A 19,743-nucleotide genomic window follows, 5' to 3' on the forward strand; every position below is an offset into this window, starting at 1 on the left:
AGGGGGTGGGGGGAGGTTAAACAGTCTGATTACTTTGTACAGTATCACTTTTCTGCATGGTTGCATTTCATTAGCTTAATGAAATATATTACAGTATGAATTACATTTTTGTTAAAAGTGATACTGTCATTCATCTCAAATATGAAGCAACAATGTGTGTCAACAAATGGACAAAACAAAAAAATGGAGGGATGAGCACCCATACAAGCATAATAGCAAAAGCAGGATCACTAGGGATGTCAAAGGAAAGTAAATGCTTAGATGAACTGTTTTATACTGTATTACTTGTTAGCTGATACATTAAAATGTATTTAATTGGACAGCTGCTTTGGTATTAAATTGTTTTGTATTACATTTTAAAAGTATTGATGTTATTAGCAGTAGCAGTTAAAGCTTTGCTCTCTTTCATGCTTATCTTTACTCTTAACCATCTTCCATACAAACTGCATTGTAACATTTTCAGACAAATAGGAAATCTTACTTTTTTCTGAAGTCATATCAACCTGGAAGAGAAAAAAAGGGGAAACTTAAAAGTTTGAATAAAGTCACCAGTGAAGTAGTACAGATTTAGTTAAATCCACTAGATGTAGAGACACGGAAACAAGAATTTACTTAAAATAATGGTAAGAGCATGGCTTAATTTAATTAGTGTTTCTAATAATGGAAAAATTATTATTATGCTATAGTTATGGTCCATACTAGATGCAAACTGTTGCAATATATTTTCTTTAAATGTGCCCAGTGATGTAAAGGACCCAAACTTTTGTGTTACTGGGTATGTTGTTACATGGTTTTCCATTTATTTCTTCCCACCTAAAGCAGAACAAAAAAAGCTCAATATGGTCATCTGGAGGCATATGTCCCATCTGGAAGGCAATTCCATCACAAGGCATCTTCAAAACTTTGCTTCTTGGATTTCATAGACCGATATTGCAATTTTAAATTTTTTTGGCAAGGGCTATGTTTTCTTTTGAATAAAAGTAATCTGTTTTTTTCTCAATCTATATCCCAATATACCCTAAAAAATCAAAAAGATGGTGTCCAAAGGGGGATCACTGCTTCCATTTAGAGGTATCAGCAGCTATTAGTGGAATCGAGCCCTACTTTGTGCCTTATGCAGTAGCAAGTCTGCAATCATGTGTGCCCCTGCTTTGCATCATCACAAAGTACAGAAGCAAATTTTTGAAGATGCCTTGTAGTCTGACTTTCTTTCAATTCTGCTAGTACAATCATTTCTCCACACAAGCAAAATAAGATGTCTGTTATGTAAATTTAGATATGTAGAAGTACGCAAGTTAGAGGTAGCACTAAACATTTCCTTTCCTATACAAATTTGTGATGGTAGGATGACTGTGAGGAATGAAAATCAGCTATGCAGTACTGCTGATACAATATATTTTGTACTTTAAAGCCTTCAAGAGAGTTTTTTAGTGAGGGTCGAAAAGGTTCTACTTGTTTAAAAGTATTCTTTATAAAGATAAATGCAATACGTGTCTCAGTTAAGATGTTATTAATTCTTGCTTTTCTATGAACTGAAAACAAACACAAGTAAATCACTGGCAACATTCACACATCCATACACATCTTGCAATCATTCAGGCTTACATTATTAAATGTCACACTTATCAGCATGTACTACAGATCCACAACAGTATGGATTCTTGTGATTCACAGATCACCCTACATGGCAACCTAGGATCCCCAGCATACTTTAATTCCCCTTACTTCAGTTTCCTTCAAATCAATCTGGAATTATGTCAGCATACTTATTAATGCCATTAACATAACATGAGTAAAGTAGACACAAAAAATTAAATGACAGGTGTTTTTAGTCATCAATGAGCTCATCTTCTTGTGCTTTAGTTTCTTATATAAAACCCCAAGCAGTCATCAATGTTGGAGAAATAATTTTCTAGTATCCCTTACACTGCTTTTCAAAGCATAGATTTGTCAAAAACAACTATTGAGGCCTTCCCTGAAAATGCTTTAACAACATTATAAAGGCTTAAATAATTAGGATTGTGCTTTTGGCATGAAATCGAATGACTATCTGATAAGAAATGTTCCCTTTGGAATGAATACAGGGGGAATTATCTTGAAAAATTTGGCCATATTTTCATCTGAAAGTGCCTATATTTCAGTGCTGAAATAGGAGTGGTAAGCATTTCTGTAATGATAATAGAAAACTGCAATCCATGAAACAAAACTTCCGAACTCTGCTTTGCAGTTGATGGAAAACGTCCATCATCAAATACTGTGATCAGTTTTGGGCCTCTCACTCCAAGTAGGACACTGAGGGGCTGGAGCATGTCCAGAGATGGCACCAGAGGTAGGGGTCTGGAGAAGAGGATGCTGAGGAGAGATGTGATCGCTCTTTGCAACTCCCTGACAGGAGGCTGTCGCCAGGAAGGGATCAGTCTCTGCTTCCAAATACCAAGTGATAGCACAAGAGGAAATGGCCTCAAGTTGTGTGAGAGGAGGTTTAGATTGGAGATTAGGAACAACTTCTTCCTCAAAAGGCTTGTCAAGCTCTGTCACAGGCTGCCCACAGTGGTGCTGGAGTCCCCAGCCCTGGAGAGATTCCAAAGCCATGTAGCTGTGCAGCTGAGGGACATGGTTTAGTGGTGGCCATGGCAGTGCTGGACCAACAGTTGGACTTCATCATCTCATGGGCTTTTCCAACTTTGATGATTCTGTGATTCTGCTTTTGGAGAGCAGGCTATTCTCACAGTGCTGCCACTCTTACTTGTTTCCAACAGCTGAACATCATCAAAACATAGGGATGCTTATCTAATGTTATCCATGTAGGGGTCAGGCCTTAACAAACACGTGTAACTGCCAGAATGGGGCTGGGAATATAGTGGGGAGTTGGCTGCATTTCTCCAATAAGATTCAATTCAGTTTATGCCAAACTCTACACCTTTTACTTGAGGTAAACTTACTTGTAACTTCTGGTTTAACACTGATTCTGTACTGGACCTCAGCAATCCAACTGAGAAATCTCTAAGATCCAGTCTACTGGATGTTATAAATGGATAAGATTTGTGAATTGCAGCCCTCTCAGGTATTATGTGGGTACAATTGCAATTATCAAATATCAATTGCAATCTGGTAGCAGACTCCCTCCAACAGTGGGGAACTTGCTGATGGAGGTCATTGTTGTGGTTATGTCTGTTCCTCTACCTCTTTTTTTCCCCTACCCACTACCACTAGTCAAAGGAAGCATATTCAGATTATGCTTCAGGGTACTGATATGAAGTATACCATGCAAATGATTCACTGGTTCTGAATACTTTACAGTGGCAACCCTACATGATTTTTAGGATGCAGGATGGCTCTCAGAATCAAAAAAACCAATTCCCTTCCCCTCTTTTTTTCTTGTGCTGCAGAGAATAAAGCTTAAAGAAATATAACTTGTGGCTCATTCTTAAGGAAAAAAAATCTTAAATTATTAAGGAACTATTTTGAAGGCAAAATGAACTATTTTATAAACCTCAAAAATCAGTGCATCTGAACCAGTAAAACTTTAACATAGTGAAAGTTAGACTCAGTCAATGTCAAAAGCGAGCCTGTGCAAGATCCTTTTAAGTGCCTCCTCTTCACTGTTTGTGTACATGGAGTTAACGACTGACATGCCCATTTCACTACAGATTTCACCTTCCAGGTTATATCTATTAGTTCTATTTTAGTAGTACACATAAGCAGAAACATGCTGTTACAGCAACATTACCTCTTCCTCTTGTTCTTGATCTGAATCTGATTCCTTTCAGTTCCAGAATGCCATGCAAAAAGAGAAGGGGAAAACAGGGCAGGCAAAATGCAAATTATTTAGAAGAGACTAGGAAAAAATAACTTCTGACAGTATTTAATAGGAAAGAAGAAAATGCAATGTGTTTCTGCAATTGATTTCTTAAGTCAAAAAGCTGCAAAACCAAACAGTCGGTTTGAAACACAAAAGGCTACACAATCAAGCAAACTACAAACACAAAAGTTGCTTCTGGGTGTTAGACTCCTAGTGATCCTTATCTGTACCAAAATTTAAAAACATAAATGCCTTTGCATTCATAAATTAGCACAAATGAATACTTAAAATAGTTAAGAGTGTTACCCATTTAAAGTATGTTGTGATGTGCTATTTTAAAATGTCACAAAAATGCTATAATAAAGATTATATTCCATGCTAAAAAGAAACACCAACAGGCAAGGTTTTGGGAAAACAGCCAAATAAACTCCTAAAAGGCATGCAGCTCATTATCTGACAAGGACAGTAAAAAATCCAAGTTATCACAGAATAGAAATAAATGAACTCTTTCTAAGGAAACCGGCACTTCTTAATATCTGATCTCATCTCAACAGAGAATTCAATTAGTCTCAATCTTGTTACTTATAAATACTAATGTTTTCCCCTCCTTTTTCTGTCCTTGATATCGGATCTTTTTCTTCTCCAGATGCATTAATGACTGTTATAACACATGAAAAATGACCATTTACATGATGTGACATACTCTAAAAATTTGACCAGATGCAGGAAGAAAAGTCTGTGTCAAAGGCAATATAACATTAAAATCTACTCTCAGAAAATATTTTTGGCACTGCTATAAACTTTTCAAATTCTAGAGCTCCAGTTTGCAACATTTTTATCACCATCACTACAGATAAACAAGGCAGTTAGCTAAAAGTGCTACTGTAAAGCCCATTAACATTCAAATTGGCAAGTGTCTTTTGCTGTGTCTTCCAAGCCCTCAGAAAATACTGTATAACATCTTTGAACACTGGCATTAAGAGTAGTAAACCCCAGACACTGGTATTTATTCTTCTTTAAAATACCCGACTACAAAGCTCTAATAATATTTTGTCCTCCTACTCACTTCTTGTTTATATTATAACACTGATGACTGTAGATCAGTATAATTTCACAGTACCTTTGTGTAAATGGGTAAAGTGATGTTTAAATTACATATGGCTTGATGAACGAGGCCTCTTGTAGATTTTGGTTCCTTCATGAACGACAGTCGTCCACAGGGTTCTTGAGTGGTGTCTCGCACCTGGTAGAGCAAACATACAGACATTTATACTGGTGCTATTTTTCTGCACCAGAAGTACAACTTACTTGTGCTACTAAAAACTATTTAGCAGAAAAAGTCTAGACATGGGAGAAAAAGTCTATGTAGGGAAAAATAATATCTTTTCTCTTTTTTATTCCTGCTCATTTGTAAATGCACAGACAAATGTATTTGTGTGTGAAAGCAAGAGAAAACACAAGCATGTACATGCTTGCACATTATAAACTCATCTACAGAAGGTAGTCCTAAGACTGTAATCATAGTCTTTAAAGAACAGAGACACTCCCATATAATTTGGTTTCTGTATCACTGAAGCAGTCTTCAAACCTTACAGTCATAACACAGACTCCTTTTGCATTAGGTGATAAAAGGAACAAAGTAATTTTCCCCCACATGGCAAGAATTTGTATTTATGCTGCTGTCAATGACAACCCTTTGCTTTTCAGTACTAAATATTGTGTTTGTTCATTTGGCTACTTTTGTGGTTGAGTGGCTGAAAAAATACCACACTTAAAATGTCTTCTCTTGCAAAATGTTTTCTTGAATACATTTGATAAATCCTAGTCTTGGAATGAAGAAATTTGCTGGAATATAAGCGTGACCATTACTACCTACAAAAGGTAAGACATCAGTGCCGATTTTGCAGTGAATCTTAGAAAAATCTTTCACACTTGTTAGTGGAAACAAGTGTAAGGACTTAGAACTTAAGATACTGGTGATGTTGTCTTAGCTTTTGTGCATACTGTGAGGAGGATTATATGCAATATCACAGAAGAAATACAACTGAAAGCATCACCTCGTTCTTAGTTTTCTGAAATGATTACATGATACAAGTAGATAAACATGTTATTAAATTGATAAGATTAAAAATCTTAGATGCAGATACATACATCTCTTTGAACACATTTTGGAAGAAAAATATGCAAAGTCAAAGGTAGGTGGTGGCATTCCAAATGGTCTAAATTAAAGCAAGTTTACAAAATATTGCTGGAAAGGTGGGAGAAGGGTTTAAAAGTTGTCTGGCAGCATACAGTAAATCTATTACAATAACAGGGCGGGTTGATTTTCTTCACTTTTTAGAAGTTTCCATTCACAGAGCATGTCTTTAAAACTGTTTTATGCACTGGCAATAATGTGCTCTGTTGTAGTTGGGACATCACAGTAAAGAGAAAGTCAGTGGGAGGAGATTTGCAGTACCTTCTGAATCTCTCTCTTCAAAAGTGAAGGTGATTGTGTCTAGCTGACAGCAGCCCACTCTGCTGCTAGAACAGAGCACAGAGGACTTTTTTGCATGACTTGTTCCCTGCAGACCTCATGAACAATGCAGATGAGTCCTGTGGACCCTATGGTCACTGGCTCTAGAGTAGGACTGAAGCATGAACGAATAGATAAGTTTTTTTGTTTTGGCTTTTGCTTACCAAACTTTCCTACTCATATAAAAGTTTTAAAAATAGAATAACAAAGTAATATACACCACAGGGATAAAATTAGGTTATGGATGGGAATATATCAAAATTGTTTACTTCCTTCTTTATTTGTTCTCAAAAATACCTGAAATATCCAAAAAGGAGCCATTATTTTTTTACTGTATCCCCAATGAAGTTTTGAATTGCTGCTGAAGGGAGGCTGATTGGTTGAAGAACAGTTACATCTGTATTTACAGTGCCATGCCTATTTACAAGTGTAGAGTCCAACAATCATATTTTGCTAGACTTATGCCAATTTTACAATGTTTTCTGACACTTTCTGTGCAGTTTCTGCATTTCTTTTCCCACAATATATTGAACCATGATATGGAAAAACAGACAAGATCAATCTTGATCAGCTCTTTAGATTTTTAAGTAGAGAACAGGATTCCTCTAAGTACCATTTGGGTGCCTGAAAGAATGCTGTGGACACACACACAGAAGAGAAAAACTTTAATAAATTTTAGGTGGCTGCTTCTTGTTGTTTCGACTATCCAAGTCAACATTTAATCCATTATCATACAATCATTTGGAAGTGTTCTTCAGTCTGCTAAGTTTATTGTAAACTCAGAAGCAGACAAAAAATAAAAATATAATCCATAGCTCATAACTTTACCTTAACAAACAGAGGAAGTCTATTTTCTTTGAAGGCAAAAAAACTGAATATATGATGTTGTCCACTCTTTGTTAGTGGCACCAAATTGCCAAAGCAGTCAACATATATGGGTTTTCCTTCTAATACCTATTGGAAATGAAAAAGCAGCAATCAATCACAGTGAGGTGGTTGGGATTTCTTCTTAAGCATAATTTGACAGTAGTTCCATTTTTTAAATTGTTAGGACTTGTCAGCATTTACCAGATTTGTTATGTACAGTTATCTAAAATCCGTGGAAACATGTCAGATTATTAAACTCCAAATAGAATACGCTGTTAATTCAGTAACAATAGTGTGACACTGTGAATGACAAAATGAGTACTCGATGTCACAAACCTGGTCAAATTATCAATCTATATTTTAATTTGGATATTTTACTGGCTCTAATTTTATCATACTTTGTCAACCTGGCCTCACTATAAGAGTCAAAGAAATGTTTTCTTCAGCAATCAAAAGTCCCTGTTTTTACTGGTGGGTTAATAAGCCAGTCTGGGAAGATGATGAAGTTGTAGAAGACCTTTTTACCAATGCCAAAACTCTCTAAATTACATTACATATGCGTTTAATCTACTTGACACAGTCTGTTGCAGCAGGCAAAGCCAGTATAAATCACTAGATTCAGCTGGATTTGTAAGGGCCTAGAGCTTTTAAAAGTCAGGTCTCAGGTAAACGCCTCTCTGAAAGGCCTACATAATGACACTGTCCATGTCTTTGGGTTGTTATGTTATGGCCCCTCCATACATTTCAATCTCAGTTCACTAGTTTTGGAGATGTTCCCTTCCAGCTGCCAATACAGTAACGTCTCAACCTTGTTTGCCAGAAATTCCACCTTGTCATGGGCAATGTCTCCTGCTTGCATAACTAGCCATCTCAAACAGACTTTATAATACTTAGTTGGCAGCAGCTGCTCTAGTTCTGACTCTGAATAAAAGAAATGCTGACACTGATACCAGAGAAAAGGACAAAGAACCTGAAACTGCTGGACTAAGTGGTAACTCCCAACTTCATTTTATTACTTGATCTCCTGGCATAAAATCAGTAGTTTCTAAGCACAACTGTCTAATACGTCCACTGTAAAAAAGCCTCTTGGGAAACGAAATGCTTTTAATTCAGTTTTGTCTAGAGGTTTTCTAAGCCTTAGTCCCATAAAAGAGCTCAGACTCAATGAGCCCAGTTCTGTATTTACTATCACCTTGAATCCAGCTTAAAGTTTCTGCTACCTATTTTTTTTTTAATTGCTGAGCCCTATCCTGAGAACACATTGGATGTCCCCTTTCAATATTGATAATGCTATAGAGAAAGCAAAAAATAGTATTACAAAAGTCAGACAGGGAATTTCTTTCTAATTTCTGATAATCATCCAATTGGATTTACTTGTGGCTGAAGCACAACCTTCCACCTTGTTCGGTTGACCCAGGAATACCCAAATGCAGCCAGCTGACAATAGCTAACCTGTCCACCAATCCTGTGGACTAAGAGATTGGCTATTCCCCTTTGAGAATAGTATTTCATTATTCATATCTGTCAGTTACTTTTTCCTTACATCTGACAGAAGAAAAAGTTTCCATTTTGCCATGATGCATGATACTGCACCATGACAGTATTTGTTTTCCCTATTATTTTTCCAAAGTTGTAGCAGGTAGAAGGCAAAAAATGCTAGCTTGAAAACAGACATTAGAAAATGGGCAAAATTGTTTAAGATTCTTGTACAGTACCTCTACATCCCTGCTTCTGGCAACCTCAGCAAAATTTTCTTGTTGTTCCAGAGTTTTGTCCACCTTGTCATCTGTCATGCAAAAGCATCTTAACCGTGCCTCAATGGGATCATGTGATTTGGCAAACACCACAAATTTAGCCATGTAGGGGACGCAGATTATCTCTCTGTACACTTGGGAAGCAAAAGTAACAGATTCCTGTGTCTGTCGACAGTCTATCAACCAAAATCTGCAAAACAAAATGAAGAGTTGTGTAATCAGCACAGAAAGATTTATGCAAGAAAATTATTATGCTTTCCCATCTTGGCAGCATCACACCAATTGTGTATGACAAGCCGGAATAAAGTGAAAGAAAAAAAGCTACCATTTGGGAAGAATAGCCTAAGAATGCTCATGAAATCATAGAATGGTAGGGGCTGGAAGAGACCTTTAGAGATCATCTAGTCCAATCCCCCTGCTAAAGCAGGTTTGCCTCAATCAAGTCACACAGGAACACATGCACATGGGTTTTCAAAACCTCCAGAGGAGCCTCAACAACCTCCACAACCTGCCAGGGCTCCCTCACCCTCACAGTAAAACAGTTGTTCCTTATGTTTAAGTGGAACTTTTTGTGTTCCAGTTTCTTTCCATTACCCCTTGTCCTGTCACTGGACACTAGAGAAGGAAGTGTTGCCCCATCCTCTTGACATGTATCTTTTAAATATTTTTAAGTACTAACGAAATTCCCTTCTTAGTCTTGGCTTCTCCAGGCTTGAACAGTCTGAGGTCACTCAGCCTTTCCTTATAGGAGAGATGCTCCAGTCCCCTGGTGATCTTAGTGGCCCTGTGCTGGACTCTCTTTAGAAGCTCCCTGTCTCACTTGAGCTGGGGAGCCCAGAACTGGACACCGGACTCCAAACACAACCTCACCTTGACCTCGCCCTGTTTGCCACACTCTTCTTAATGCATCCCAGAATGCCATCAGCCTTCTTGGACAGGAAGGCATGTTGCTGGCTCATGTTTATGTTGCTGTCCACAAGAACTCCCAGGTCTCTCTTTGGAGAGCTGCTCCCCAGAAGGTCAATCCCCAGCCTGTACTGGTGCATGGGGTTGTTCCTTCCCAGGTGCAGGACTCTGCACTTGTCCTTGTTGAACCTCATGAGGTGAACCTTATGAACCCTTGTTGAACCTCACGGTACCCCCTGGGCATTTAGGAGCACGAAGCAAAATCAACAGAGAAAGCATCTGGACCAGAACTTACTCTCTTAAATACCAGATGCAAATCCCACAGAGTCTCCTGCTTGGAGGCCCTTGTTTGCCTTTTCATATGTTCTCACTTCTCTCAGCTTCAGGTTACATGACTGGCTTTTAAAGCCTTTAAGAAGCTGACTTGCTCTGTGGCACAGTCTCATACACCTTCTCTGGGGATTTAAATATATGAACCTTTTCATATCTTTGTGTTTATGAAATACATCTATTTATAAATACATTTATAATATTTAAACAATTGTTGATGGCTTACCAAAACCAAGAAATTCTGGCAATTCCTCATAGTGTCCAAAAAATAACTCACAAGTTGGCTATGGCTTAAATTTATTTTCATCTGAACTGGTTCCTTATAGTGAGAATTTCACAAAAATTAACTCCTCTTTATTGAAAGCTACAGGTTCTTTGCCCTTTCATTGGGCCATTCAGGTCAGGATAACATTGCCCAGTAATAAACATTTTCAGTATTCCCTTATGCCTTTGTCATAACTGAATTGTCATTTCACAAAGATGGAAATTTCTACTTACAGTAACTTTACTTTTACTCCCAAAATACAACAGCAAAAACATACCAAAGATTTTACAAGGAGTAACATGTATTGCTGTCTTTCTCAGATATCCCTTCCTTTAGTTTCTCTGTGGAACTGATGGCATTTCTTTTAAATAAAATCCACTGTGTGGGTGGAAAGTATGTTTGAGTTTGAATTTTGTCTCCATAGAATGGAGACGGAAGTCAAAAGGGGTCAAAGACACCTAAAAGCTGATATAATCTACAAGGGGCTTATTACTTACTGCAGATTATATGCTATTGTAACCCACAAAATGTACCTTTCAAGTGTGACTCCTCTGGGTCTTACTCATCTGCAGTTGAATAATAGTGAATTTCATGCTGTGCTGATCTTTAGAGCATTTAACAAACACACTGGTTAAAAAACAGACTGCTGACATTTGAAAGAGAGAAAGCATGTTTGGTACAGAAAGGCTCTGTATACTGATACTTTCTTTTTCATATGTCGGAGAATTATGCTACGCTGGACTTGAGAGGCTATATCCTCTGAGAAATCATCAGATGCTCATATGTTTTGCTGTCATACACCAGGGCCTAAAAGGCCCAAACAGATACAAAGTTTTTTAAAAGGTGCAGCTCAGCCAACAGAAAACAGCTAGGCTTCAAAGTCTGCAGTTCAATGCACATGTAGTCAAATTAGTATTTGGACTTGATGATCTTAAAGGTCTTTTCCAACTGTAATGATTTTATGATTCTATGATCTCTTTCCCAAGCTCATTTTGGACAGAATTAGTCTTATGAATGGAAAAAATTTCATCATTAATTACTTAGGCAGATATACACAAGCTACTGTGAATAGCAAACAGTCAGGAATCAGCTGATTCTCAGCAGAGTGTATGGGTAGATGCACTTTTTAGGCCAGAGCACAAGTAAAGAAATACAAGATATCTTGTCCTTCACCAAAGAAGGTAATTAATTATTGACTGTAAATACATGAGCAATCACAATTTCTAACTTTAACAACCTTTAGAATCATGTTTTGGTTAAAGCAGTCTGTTGGACATTCATTTACATTAAGAAGAAGAGGCAGAACCCATTAGAATCTCTACATGGGACCTCACTTATATCACAGACCATGAGCAATAGTTATCAATTTTGATGTCATCATTAGGATTAGGAAACATTCAGCACTAACATGGATTGTAGTTCTGTAAACTGTCACTCTCACTCTGCCTGTATTTCATGTGTAGCCCTGATGGGACTTCACAATTTTAGGGACTTGGACCTCTCAAAGTTTGCATCTAGTCTCCACATCTATTCCTCTAAACTGAACACCACAGGTAGCAGATGAGAACTAAATCACACTTTAAGATCTCCCTCTTCTGGTCACTAATGTTAAAGAAAGATGTTATGCTGAACTGAAAAGAAACATACATAAGCTAAGCATCCAATTTAATGGAAAGAAAACCGTTTCTGACTGAGAAAGTATAGAAAAATAATAATTTATTTCACCTAATGTTAAAATTATACTGGATTGCAAGACCTGAACTCATTTTAACGTGGAATAAATTATTTTGTTAAATAGCAAATCTAATCTAATAGTAATAACTGCACTAAAGGACTGCATCTCCCATTACAGAGAAGGAGATTTTTTATCATCTCTGTGATATAAATCATAGGCAGTATACAAACTAAAATACAGATATACATGTAATTTTCTTGAAAAACATGTAATTTGGTTTTCAGAAAGAGAGCAGTTGAATCTCATCACAAGAACAGATGGTTGGAAGAGATTCTTCTAGACCACAGTTTGGTATACCCACAAAAATCTGTCTGATTTTTCATTTGTCGGATATTCTGTAAGTAATATCTTTTAGAAGACGTATAAGGAGCTACCCAAATAAGGGATTTCTGCTCCCATGGAAATTTGGATATTTCTGCATCAGGAGAGAAGGGGGTAATCAAAACACAACCAGATTTTTTTCTAATTACCTGAAAATTGACCTTTTGTTTTCAAAAAATAGTATGTCATTAATTAATTTCTGGGATTACAGCCGGTGCTGACTGCTAAGGACTAACAGCTGAGATAAAAATGACAGAAACACTAGTTTCTTTCTGCAGCCGGTAAGGACCATACAGCTTACAGTACCACCATCATCTGCCTGGCCTAGGAAGCTCGGGGCTTCAAAAACACCTCACCAATTGGTTCACAGTAAAGAGAAAATACCTGTGTTCCGTCCACTGCACAAACTAGAATAGCTGAAGGGAAGTGTTTGTTTAAAAAAAGAAGACATGCACTTGAAAGTAACACTGTAAAACTCCCATTTTGCCATATAGATACCTGGCAGACACATTTGTTGTGAAGGAAACACATTCATTAACAAACGTCAGAGGTGTGGTTCCAGTGATGTCTTCCCATTGGGCAGGGGTGGTTCCTCCTGAAATGAGAGATTTTTAAAATCAAGAAACTCTGCTTGAGTTGCTTCTAAGTTTCTTATAACAATTTTCGTGCATTTTAGAAATATTTTACATTCTTCTGACTTTTTAATTGCTATGAAGCCAGTAATAACCCCATACATGCTTTCTCCTTAGCTCTACGTTATTCCACTAATGCTAGCAGGATGGTATGGGCTTCCCCTGAGAAAACAACTGCCCAAGAGATTTTCAAATGATGAGTCCTGCAGCACAGCTCCAGAAATGTTAAAAGGGGCTGGAATTTTGGGTAGAGAGATGTAATTTATTGAAATGATTTTTGTTTGTTCTAGACTATTAACACATAATGAGCAGAACTGGCCCAGATATCGTGCAGCTAAACCTATATTCTTACACTTGGGAAACGATAATCATGTTAATTAGAAAGATGAGTACAATTTATGTTTTCTAGACTCTACTTCTTTTTTAAGTACTTCAAAGACTCAGGTCCAGTAGGTACCTAACTAAGAAATTTCTTTTGAATATTTCTATGGTTTTCTTTTGCACGGCCTGTGTCTGACAAGCTTCCTGGAAGAGTGTGCACTGAAATGTGCACTTCCATCTCCTTCTGTACAGCAGCCAACCGTCTGGATTTCTATCAGTCTATTAAGTGTTTCAGCCTGCTTTGTCATGGTCGTTGCCAGCATCCTATCTGGCTCATGCAGATGAAATGTGGGCACAATCTGTCACTCTTCAGCTTTGTTTTCAAGTCCTTCAATACATGTCCCTGCCTCACATTTTGGTGAAGAATACCCAGTTAGCTTCCAGTTACCTTAAATCACACTAAGCTTACAAAAAACAGAAAGAGAAGCATTCATTTCTAACAGCAGTGATGAATATTTATAAAACATATATGAAGAACTAAAGGAAAAACTATGCATAATCAGAGCTAAGCCAGCATATGTGCCTTTCCCTCCTCGTATGTACAGCTGACTTGTTAAGATATCCATTTGACCACGTAGTACTGTCTTTACACAAACCTTAAACCAAGTTGTAACTGTAAAACAATACTAATTTTCAGGAAATACCCCCTTTCTCCTTTTGGTGAAGCGCTCTTGGAACCAATTTTGAAGTTTTCTAGATGATCCTTGCAGATTTACTGTCCCTCCAAGAAACTTACTCAAATTTCTCTATAGAGACCACTGTTCTCTAATTTAAATAAGCACCGTTCCACTATCTTGGAAATGTAAATAATTCTTTGTTTCCCAGATGTTCTTTCTGGTATTTCAGCAGCTACCTATCACCTTTGCATCAAGAAACTGCAAAAGCATCTGCTCTCCAGAATGACTCATTGGCACATCTCAGTGTGTAACCCATCTTACACTGAAATCAGTGTGAAAATTAAGATGCTAATTTCTAAATGGAATAAATGCATGCAGCTCATTTCTGCCTTTTAACTGAAAGAGAAGCTAATCACTGAAGAGTTTCAGCAAGTAGAGAGTTTAACTCCAATATTTTCCTCTGGAGCATACTGCAACATTATGTGTGTACTACTTTTACTCTGTGAGGCAGAGGTATGTTGGTTCTCAAGAAACAAACTGTAAGAAAAAAGGAAAATAGCCCCAAAGCTGAAGTCTATGATTATATTACACATTTCTTGTTAGTTCAAACAACACATGTCATTTCTGCCTTCAAGAAACTGTTTGGAAAACAGTTTCTTTTCACAGCCTCTCATCCCAGTCGTCTTTTCAGCAAGCTTTCCATGTGTATCATCAGTTTAATATATTCAGCCTGCGATGACTGACCATTTCAAGATGTATATGAAAAGCTCTAGATTTGCATCCTACCTGTTATGCTGCATAGTAACCTTAAGGTGGGCGTGTCACCTCCATAACCATTCATGAGCCCATCGCTGGAGGCCTTGGGAACAGGAATTGTCATTGTGATGGGTTTATGGAACTTCCTTCTCCTGGGCTCCAGTGTGACTATAGGACTGAAGGTAGCCTTGTTGCCTAAAATCTTCTTTGTAAGCTCAGTGTGCATAGGTTGGGCCTTTCCAAAGCAAAAGACAGTAACAGAATAGTTACTTAACATAGTTTAATGAGCCATGAAACACTTAAGTGGTTACATGAAATGACATGATTTTCACAGGAAAACCTGCAGACAGAAAAACTGACAGCCAGTGAAGAGAGAAGGGAAGACCTTTTTTTCAACTTCCCAATGCCTTCCTCCTGTCCCCTTTCTTGATGCTGGCCAGACCCTTTACAACATTCATTTAGCTCACTTAACCAGTAGCAAATGATTCCCTTGTCACTTTTTCTTTTTCCCCTCTAAGAACAAGCCCTGAGTCATTTCAGTAAGCTATTCAGCTGTTCATAGGAGATTTTAACAAGCAGTTTTCTGGCCAAGTTGTGGACGCATGCAGCAGGAGGAGGGATTAGACATAGGCAAAAGACGTACCCCTCTTTCAGTAGTGAACTGTTAGGCTGGTCTACTTCATGCTGAGAATCTGTACGTTTGATCTAGTTATTACAGCATTTTGTACTTTTCCCGTGCCTTTTGTAAGAAGTATTTAAGGAACTGTTCTATGACCTACATGACCACCAAAATTAGTGGATTTTCACAAGCTCTTATAGACAGTTGACAGACAGGAACCTGAATTAACTCCAGTACCCTAAGTTTTACCACTTACTTTGACTTTTGCATTGATTTTTTTAAAAAAAACATTCTTATTAGAAGCATTCTAGACAACAACATTCAACATGATCAGCTGGATAGGCTGGTTCTCCACTCAGAGAAGTGATTTTACACTAAAAAAACCCAGACAAAGCCTTGTAATTGTTTCATTGTACCTGGAGGCCAACGCGAATTCGTTTGGTTAGAGCCCCTTCTGGGAAGACTGCCTGCACTTGTGGTACCACGGTACTGCTCAGCACGCCTCCCTCAGGTCCAATCAGGTTGCTGTCCTGTTTGATCCGGGATACCACGGCAAAGTACTGAGGAAAATCTCGGGTGATGATGCGGCAGATACGTTTCTTCTCGAGCTCCTCTGGAGTGTCAAGTACTGAGGCCAAAAGAGAAGATGGTCAGAAGACAAGAATTTTGTGGAAACAATATTGCAAATTTCAAAATGCAGTCAAGCCTTTCACAGTTTAACTGCAACTAACTGAAGTATTTTGTCTGGACACAAAAGAGATTTCTAGAGAGATCAAGAAAGGAATAGATAGACAGACTGAACAACAAACTGTCAGGAGTTGAAGAAAGCAAACTCAGAATCTGTTAACAACATCTTCAAAATCAGCAGGCAAACAAGCAAAGGAATTGCTCCAAGCCCCTTTCTATTTCACATGTTTACTCTACGACCTAGAGTAGCGTCAAGGAAACTAAACTCCAAATCAAAAAGGTAGCAAAGTACGAGTTCAGCTTGAAGTATGTGAGTTGGCTCATTTACTTTTGGTTCTTTTTTTTCAAAAGCCATCAAAATTAATAACAAATTCTGCAGATCCTAGACAGCCCAAGGCCATTCTGTTCTCTCAGAAAGTGAAAGTACCCATGACTGATACTTCCTCCCACACATGTAGCTGCTTGGAAAGGATTAGCATGATAATTGCCTTGTTTTGGAGAGATGTTTGCTATGGAAGCTTTTCATTTAACTCTGTGAAAAGGAGCAGTAGAAAACATAAGCCTAATATCTATTCTCAACTTTGTGATGGTAGATTTTGTTTTGTCCTACTAGTTTAGCAGACCATGTAAGGGAAGTAAGCATAAGTACACAGTGCTTCTGCTGGGTCCTGTACTGAGAACATGACTATGCTCCACTGTGACTGAAAGAAAGTACCTAGAGAATGTAGTATCAGAAATCCTAAGGTGGGCCAAATGTGATGTGCTGAATAGAATGAAAGGTAAACAGCTGTTACCCCCAGTACAGAAGTAATGAAGGAGCAGAATAAAAATAAAAAGTCAGGCTGGCTACCTTCATCCATCCCATTCAAGATTTCATTCAGCTCATCCTCAGTGTATTCACAGAAGTGCTCCTTCCAGCTGTCCCCATTCTCACTGCGCAGGATCACCAGCTCTCTCTCTTTCCCACGCAGAGCAGCAAAATGGGGAATCTCCACAATGACAGGCCTGGCACAGCAACACAGTGCATTAAACACACACGGGAGAGAGGAAGACACAAGATTAACAGCAACTCCATTCAGTCTGCTACAAAGTGACCTGGAATTCTACCTGTTTTGCTGAAATACTTGAGCATAACTCTAAACTAGTAGGTCACTAGCACGCACTAGATTTTTACAGGGACCCAGGAAATGCTGAAGGATGGTTTAAAAAGTGCATTCATCGCTTTCCACAGTGTGAATGATATTTGGTAAGATGACAGTACTTAGCTAGAAATTTGTTGTGCAAATTCTTAAAATCTCATGCTCATTTTAGTTGTCACTACTGTCTGGGTTAACCTGTGCGACTTCATTTCAAAGAGAATCTACTGTAATGTATATGAACAGCGCAACAAATTCTGATCTCACTTATACTAGTGCAAATCAGAATAATTTCATTGCAATCAGTGGGCATTTGTGTCCTTTGCCAATTTTACTTCATTGTATTTCTGTACATTCCAATGAATTTATTCCTGATTTACACTCTGGGAGAGATAAAGGAGGTCTGAGGAGATCATCTGGGTTTCTAAATCAGTATAAGAGATAAGAATTTGCCTTGTTGCCTTACAAGTAGATGTCAATACATGTATCAGTGTATGCGTCCATATATATATATACACACACACACATACAACACAGATGTGTACATATAATATATCTATATTTATATGTGTGTACATACTCTGAGAAATAAGAGAGAAAACACAAATCTACTTCTATAAACACTTTTCTAATTAGAGGACTCACACATGTTACCATGTACAATAGGAAATGTCACGTGTTCTATTACACTGCTGGTATCCAACATATTAATTAATCAGTCCTTGATACAAAAAACATCTTAAAATTTACAGTAGATTCCTTTTCTTTTGTTCCAGTCCAGGTTGCTTTGCTACAGACATCAAACACATAACTACAAAGATTTCATGCTAAAACAAAAATGAAGGCCACAGTACTTTAAGATACAAACATACCACCAAAACAAAATCACATACCACGAGGGTTGATAAATGGTCCACTAAGGGTTAGGTATACAAAATTTCAAATGACAGAAAGGGACAATATCATGGGCATAATGACATAAAAAAAATCATATTGCAGAAGAAGGAGAAGAATGGGGAGGTCAGCATCCATCAATTTGTTTCAAGTCTCTCCTACCCAAGGAATTTGGTCCCAGGAGGCCCCAGCTGAAGGATTCGGCTGACCAAGCTTTCTCCCTCATTAAGTGGGGGAGGAGCCGTAGGCAGATGAAGTTTACTGAGAACATCCAAAGCAGCAGTGAAAGAAAGAACATAAATAAACTTTATGTATTTTTTGTGCCAGAATGCCAGTGCCACTGTCTGGTCCACAGAGTGGAATTAGGCTGTACATTTAATAAGGTTCTGTCCTAGCAATGACAATTTAGCGATCAAAACAGCAAAATGAGTTTTATGACTTTCGGATTTTTTCTTGCTTATGCAAAGACAATGAGTTTTGGCCTTGAACTCAATGTGAACAGAAGTTGGACCTTAGAATGCATCTCTGTGAGTAATTTTGTGGCTTCACTGTCAATACAACACTTAGAAGAATGTTTGCAGGAAGGACACAAAGATCTAAGAATGCAGAAAACTGTGCCATAGTCTGGTCTTTCAGGTGAGACATTCTTGGTAGATAGAGAAACCATTAAAAAGAAAATAGGAAACATACTTAAGGTCAATTTGTGTGTGACAAAGATAATGGGAAGACTGAATGTGACAGCAAAATATTTCTTCTGGTCTTTAGATTTCTTTCTGTTTCTCTTTAAAAGTGACAAAGATGTGAAGAGAAAGAACCCTATAAAGCATCTGCCTGGCCAGATTGTTTGCTATTACTTGTGATATCAAGGAAACTTGTCTGTCAAAAAGAATGGCTGGCTTGCTCTTAGCATCACATTCACAGTATTCGAGAATTGGTCTAAGATTTTTTTACTAGATAAGAGCGAGAGTGAAGTAGCCAAAACATGTCTTGCTTAAGTTCTTCTTTTACACTCCATATAAAAGCAGTGAGCAGTTAACAACTACTAATATTTTTTTTTTCCTCTCCCTAAGCTCAAACATTTAGAGAAAGCACTAACAAAGATAGTGGCTCTGATGACTGCCTGTTATAACAGGATTTTAAAGCAACTGGTTTATTTCAAAATAGATTTAAAATATTGCTGTTTACAGAGTTACTTTTTAAATTTATAATTTCTGAATGAAGCTATTTATTGTGATAGAAGAGGTTCCTTCGATCATCCACTTTTGGATGCCACAGTGGATAGGGAGAACACTCGGTAAAACAAACAAAAAAGGTGTGGATAACTGCTGCTTTTAGCTGAAAATTACTAAAACAAGCTCAGCAGCAGACACAAATCTGATCTTTCTACGGGTTTTGCAGCATAGGACAAAGGAAATAGCCAAAGAATTCCAGGGTTGTCCTATTGCTTAATGTAGCAATTTCAACCCCAGAAAAATCAAAGGCACTGTGCTTCCCTGATAGTCCAAATTACTGATAACACAACACAG

General features: G+C 37.7%; 1 protein-coding gene across 2 annotated transcripts in view; it reads right to left on the reverse strand.

Moving 5' to 3' along the window:
• Positions 1–19,743, reverse strand: part of ANK2 (ankyrin 2) — a 238,209-nt gene that overhangs the window by 24,067 nt on the left and 194,399 nt on the right. For both annotated transcript variants that reach the window (XM_061993135.1, XM_061993136.1), the window contains 9 exons: positions 17,038–17,192; positions 15,917–16,128; positions 14,912–15,116; positions 12,994–13,090; positions 8,900–9,128; positions 7,146–7,271; positions 4,923–5,045; positions 3,731–3,763; positions 482–503 (listed from right to left, as the gene is read on the reverse strand). In XM_061993135.1, the coding sequence (XP_061849119.1) occupies positions 482–503; positions 3,731–3,763; positions 4,923–5,045; positions 7,146–7,271; positions 8,900–9,128; positions 12,994–13,090; positions 14,912–15,116; positions 15,917–16,128; positions 17,038–17,192 (1,202 nt within the window). The remainder of the gene's footprint in view (positions 1–481; positions 504–3,730; positions 3,764–4,922; positions 5,046–7,145; positions 7,272–8,899; positions 9,129–12,993; positions 13,091–14,911; positions 15,117–15,916; positions 16,129–17,037; positions 17,193–19,743) is intronic.

Source organism: Colius striatus, chromosome 3, assembly GCF_028858725.1.
Source record: "Colius striatus isolate bColStr4 chromosome 3, bColStr4.1.hap1, whole genome shotgun sequence".
Classification (NCBI taxonomy): domain Eukaryota; kingdom Metazoa; phylum Chordata; class Aves; order Coliiformes; family Coliidae; genus Colius; species Colius striatus.